The sequence below is a fragment of the Erpetoichthys calabaricus genome, chromosome 5, assembly GCF_900747795.2.
Source record: "Erpetoichthys calabaricus chromosome 5, fErpCal1.3, whole genome shotgun sequence".
In the NCBI taxonomy this organism is placed as follows: domain Eukaryota; kingdom Metazoa; phylum Chordata; class Cladistia; order Polypteriformes; family Polypteridae; genus Erpetoichthys; species Erpetoichthys calabaricus.
This window is the reverse complement of record NC_041398.2, coordinates 240238604-240244603: the sequence shown is the minus strand read 5'-3', so window position 1 is coordinate 240244603 and position 6000 is coordinate 240238604. Positions and strand designations below refer to the sequence as shown.

General features: G+C 37.5%; 1 protein-coding gene across 2 annotated transcripts in view; it reads right to left on the bottom strand.

Moving 5' to 3' along the window:
• Positions 1-1721: 1721 nt before the first annotated feature.
• gatb (glutamyl-tRNA(Gln) amidotransferase, subunit B) overlaps positions 1722-6000 on the bottom strand; it is a 217019-nt gene continuing 212740 nt past the window's right edge. For both annotated transcript variants that reach the window (XM_028802695.2, XM_028802697.2), the window contains exon 13: positions 1722-1921. In XM_028802695.2, coding sequence (XP_028658528.1) covers positions 1796-1921 — 126 coding nt within the window. In that variant the 3' untranslated portion in view covers positions 1722-1795. The remainder of the gene's footprint in view (positions 1922-6000) is intronic.

Sequence of the window (6000 nt, the reverse complement as noted above, 5' to 3'; positions counted from 1 at the left end):
ATCTATCTATCTATCTATCTATCTATCTATCATATAGTGCCTTTCATATCTATCTATCTATCTATCTATCTATCTATCTATCTATCTATCTATCTATCTATCTATCTATCTATCTATCTATCTATCTATCTATCATATAGTGCCTTTCATATCTATCTATCTATCTATCTATCTATCTATCTATCTATCTATCTATCTATCTATCTATCTATCTATCTATCATATAGTGCCTTTTATATCTATCTATTTTTTAAATAACACGCCCCTTCTCCCTTAAGACTCAACGTGACACTCTAGTTTGTGTACTCAAAGAACATTCTTCTGGAATGTTTTAGCCTTTTTATGTACCATTTCTTCTGATTATTATAATTAGGCTAAATTTCTCACTCTTCCTTTTTTATTTATATTCTTGGTTTGTTTATTTCATGACGTTTTTATGAAAATATTTATTGTGTTCTGCTAGAAAATACAGTGATAACATCTGTTGTTCCTAGACACTTTCTAGCATGGGTTGCACAGCTCCTTGTTAAACACTTTATGGTTTATTGTACCAAAACTGTGTTACCACAGACTGGCATTTGAGACCCTAAAGCTACCGGACCTCGGGAACACTGGAACAACACAACTGCTGAACTGGTCAGCCTAGATACATTTGAATTTTGGCCCTCCATCATCTTCCACACTCCATTAGCTGCACTCTTTAAGCTTAAGTGGAGACAACAACAGCTGGAGCACCGACAGTACCTCATCTCTGTCGACTTGAGTCGCGTGTCTTTTGATAGAAACTGGGAGCGGATTTGTATGCTGAAATATTCTTTAACACAAGCGAAGTATAAATGCGGGAGGGGAATGGCAGAAATAACACGTCAATAACACGGGAGATGGGTGTAGTTATCAAGTATGCTGCCAGGTACTGCGTGCCTACAACTGTGGTTCATCATTTCTGGGTTCATTCTATAGTTTTTTTTACCTTCATGCCACCAGGGACGATTTTCAGGAGACAACAATGGTCGCGTTTTTTTCGACATTGACGGACTTGCTCATGAAGAGTGTTAATTTGTGACATTACGCTGAAGTGCTGAGGCATCTACAGGACAGCATCAGAGAAAAAAAATAAAAATAAAGTTCAGTGAAGTGGCGCACGCAAAATTTCATTTTCACACCGTGACAACACAACACGTGATCACAGTTACATGGTAAACAGTTCGGTGGGCCCAGCTGCGTAATGAAACACGCTAGTGAAAGACTAGACACTCCGTCACAATGAATTCCATTATGCAGGATTTCTAAATGGATGGATGAAACACAACACCTTCTGACCTCCAATGTAATTAAGCAGGTTAGGAAATTGGTCTTTGTTTCATTACTACATAAAGAACCAATTCTGAGAAACGTTTCGGCATGTTTTACAAATGAAGCGACTTACAATATCTGCCTAATGTGAAACGGTTTTACATACCCTTAACCCACCTGCTGTTGATATTCCAGAGAAAGACAAGAAATGAAATGAAATAAATAAATGGGTGTAAACAGGAAACGCCGAGCATACAACAAAAACAAATGAGAAGGCGAGTTGCTGTTGTTGTTCCCGTCCCCTAACTCACAGACTCGAGCAATGTAAATTCTACAAAGGGCGACGGAGATATCTTTATAAATGAGCAAACTTACCTTTGAAAGTATAAATGTGTTGCTAAGAACAGAAAACAATTCTAGCAAAAATACACCTTTTAGCACATTTAATCACACAGACATTACACGTATGTCCCAAAACTGACAAACAAACCGCAGTCCACAGTCAGGAGATGTTTCTCTCCAGGAGTGTTTTTACCATGATGGGATCAGCTCGGCCCTTCATTTCTTTCTGAACCAGGCCGATGAGTTTGTTGAGCACTCTTTTATTTCCTTTTTTGATTGCTGTAACCTAAAAAATAAAAATAAATAAATAAATAAGAGGAATCTGTTTAAAGCCACAAGCAGAAGAAGCGGTGTTCTATATTAAATAGCCCATAGGTAATGTAAGCAGCGTCTGATGTAATGTCAGGTTGGTATTTCAAAAACAGGGCAACCAAATACCGCTGATGCAAAAGAATGCAGGCCGAAGGTCTCCTCGTGTATTATTCATTATGCCGTGTAAGCCAGTGGCAGCAGGCAAAATCTCTTTCCACTCCCTCATCTCCTATTCTTTAAAGGACAGTCATAGTACTGGACATTAAATAAATTAAATACCCAAGGCTACCAATACAAAGGTGGGGATGTGGAGATAATTTATTCATAGATATTCAAGTCTCATGAGCGCAGAGCAGCAGAAAAGACCTCTGAGAATGGAGGAGAGGAGATCCGAGGGCAGCGGGTGACACTTCAGTTTGTTTTTTTTTTTTACGGTGGCTGGAGTGCCAATCCTGCCACCAACCCCCAAGTTTTCCCTGTAAATTGGAGGCTTGGATGTGGATTAATGTCATACCCAGGATGAAGCCATTGCAGGTTAAGGGCCCAAAGGAGTGGTGTTAGCAAGGTTATTACAGTTTTGCCTTTTTATATTAGTTTTTACTTCTAGATTTTTTCTGACCTTACTAGGAAATTCAGTTTAGTTTTAGTTTTCCTTCGTTGTGTATTTTTAGTTTTAGTTTAGTTTTTCATTTCACAAAGACATTTCTATTTTACTTTTATATCTATTAGTTTCAGTTTTAGTTTTAGTAATTATGGCATGGAGCTCCTATGGAGTTTAGTTTTGTGTCACAATCAGACAGAACTGTGCATTTAACGGATTTGGATACGAGTTTAATGTTAGTGGAAGCTTACTACACTACATGGTTTACTATCTGGTCTTGCTTTTGTCTGATAAAAACAAGCACAATCAAAACTAGATACTAATTATGAACAATTTTACACAATTTTATAATTTTTAAAATAGGGGCTTAGGAAGAACAGGGCTCTTAGACTTGAATGAGTGTGCAGACCCCACCTCGCTGTATTGAGGGAAACAAAGAAAAACAAGCATGTAGTGCGAAGGTTAGGGGTGGTGAGTCTTGAATAGCCCACCATATAGGACAGTAAACCCATAATGAGCAGAGCAAGAGCAGGTAATAGGAGTACGGACAGGCATAAAACAACAGAGACAGCGTCTGAGATTAAGAACAACATATACATTATCTAAACCTGTTTATCGAGAGTAGGATCACAGGAACCTGGAACCTACTGTAGCAGGTTTGGATGTAAGGCAGGAAAACTCCATGGTATGCAATATGTATGACTAGACAAAGAGCCTGTTTCGACAACGTAAGATGAAACGGGTACAAGTGGAACAGTAATAAGTATAAGCACCACAAACCTGATATAGGTGTATTGAATGAATGCGTAATTAGGCCTCGTGCTGTACTCGAAATTGCCTTTCAGGCCTCTAGAGCTTTAATTGAAGTCGCCTTTCTCTTTGAATTTTGCAGCCGTAAATGCGCCGCCTGCCGCGATGTCGGTCTCGTAAGGTTGTTTGGCCAGCTGCGCAGAAGGCGACTGCGCATTTGGCTTCGGACGGACGTGAGTGAGTGAGTGAGTAGGCTGGCGAATTATATATAAGGCTGATGTTAAGAACAAAATGAATAGGATATTTCAATTATCTATTTTGAGAGAGAGAAAAACATTGAAAAAAGGGAGACAAATATTTTAAAATATAATTCTGCTAATGGATTACCTTCACAATATCCGGTATTTTGAGTTGTGAATATGAACTAAAAAAGATAAATTAATAAATATAGAATAAATACAAAAACCCTTTAGTATGTTTAGTTTTTCATCGCTTGGCAGACTCTCTTCGCCTACCTATCAGTGTTTGTATCGCTTCACTGTTAAACGATGTTTTTACAGCAAAAATGATTGGTCAGTAACAATATGCTGATCTTGTATGATGATCTTGTCAGTCTCTCGATCAGTGCTGTTTTATTTTCAAAAACCGGGAGTGGCCTCCCCGAGACTTTCTCATATACTCAGATATGGGGATAAATATTTGAGGAGTAAACCGCAAGACAATGATTATATTTTTATATTATGTACATTAAGGAACTGTCAACATCAAAACAAATCAAATTAATAATATATAGAACAATTATTATAAAAGTAAAGTTGAATAAATCGGACTCTGCTGCCGCTTGAATAAAAAAAAAAAAAAATTGAGTATGTGTTCAGGTGAAGTACCACTTCTGGGTGATGGGTTTGGTCCAGAAGTTAATACAGATCTACAACTGTGGTGTTACACCCACATGCCGAATTTCATTCATCTATCTAGTTGCGTTTTTGAGTTATCGTGTTTACACACACACACAGACACACAATTCCAAAAAAACAGTATTTTTGGATACTGGAAGGTCTATCATGTCAAGATGCATCAAAATATTGAGGTCAAATTTTTTTCATGATTACTATACTTCCTGTATACTTCGTATATGAGAAAGTAAAAACGATTTCTCCTATGCGAAGTGGCGGGTGAATTGCCGTCAACAAAAAGCAGTCACCTGAGAAATAAACAGAAACGTTACTCACTCGTGATTTTTCTGTCCATATGGTAAACGCTTTGTTGACCAGCACATTCTGTTTTCAGGCATTTGAATTACATCGTGATATACAACAAGCACAAAGAAAGGCGGCACAGTAAATCGCTTTCTATTTCACACGCTTTACACATCCGCGTTCAGCTCGCTTTATCACCACAAATGCTGTGTGAACAGCCACCGATCACTGGATGAATATGTGCGGGCGACTCGTGTGGGATGACTTTCTGTTTTAGGGTTAAAGACTAACGGCAAGAATATTCATTCAAAAACGAAAACTAAAAATATTTTAGTAAATTATTATTTTATTTCAGTTAGTCTTTCCAGCTACTTTAATAGTTTCATTTAGTTTTATTTTTTCATTTTGGTTTTGTTAATTATTTTATTTCAGTTTACGAAAATGTTTTTTTAATAATAGTTTCAGTTTTGATTTTAGTTTTCGTTAACTATGATAACCTTGGGTGTTAGTTCTGGCACTTACGGGATTCAAACCAGCAACCTTCCGATGCCCAGCCTCAGAGCCACCACTTTCTTATTTAGCTTGGGGAAATTAATATTCATCCATTCAGAAATACAAGACAAGACATTGGGCCAAAGAGCCCAGAGCATCAGGGTTATCGATACTCACAAAACCTTGTTGTAACCCTAAACTACGAGACGGAAGGAAATGGAGTAAAGTGATAAACATTTAATATGTTTTTGTTTGATCTACATTTTCATGAAAAAAATACTTTACCTTTTAACTGATATTACAGACCAATTAACAAATCAACTGTGACCTTGTGTTTCTCCAATTAGTTCAACAGGAAATTCAAGTGAACATACTTACAGTTAAGTCCATAAATATTTGGACAGAGACAACTTTTTTCTCATTTTGGTTCTGTACATTACCACAATGAATTTTAAATGAAACAACTCCGATGCAGTTGAAGTGCAGACTTTCAGCTTTAATTCAGTGGGGTGAACAAAACGATTGCATAAAATGTGAGGTAGCTAAAGCATTTTTTGAACACAATCCCTTCTTCATTTCAGGGGCTCAAAAGTAATTGGACAAATTAAATAACTGGAAATCAAATGTCCATTTCTAATACTTGGTTGAAAACCCTTTGCTGGCAATGACAGCCTGAAGTCTTGAACTCCTGGACATCACCAGATGTTGGGTTTCCTCCTTTTTAATGCTCTGCCAGGCCATTAGTTGTCAGTTATAATCATCAACATTAAAAGAAATAAACATTTGATTAAACATCAGTCTGTTTTTTTGCTGAGGGGAAGGAGGTAAATAAAGAAAAGGAAGGGTCCCAGGACAGAGCCCACCTGAAGTAACAGCGGTGGGCTGGGATGTGAAAGGTTTAAGCTGAACAAACTGAGTGCGGCCTAAGAGATAAGATCTGAACCAATCTAGTGGAGTGTGGGTAATGCCAATCGAAGATAATCTATTAAGAAGAGTGGTGTGACAAATAGC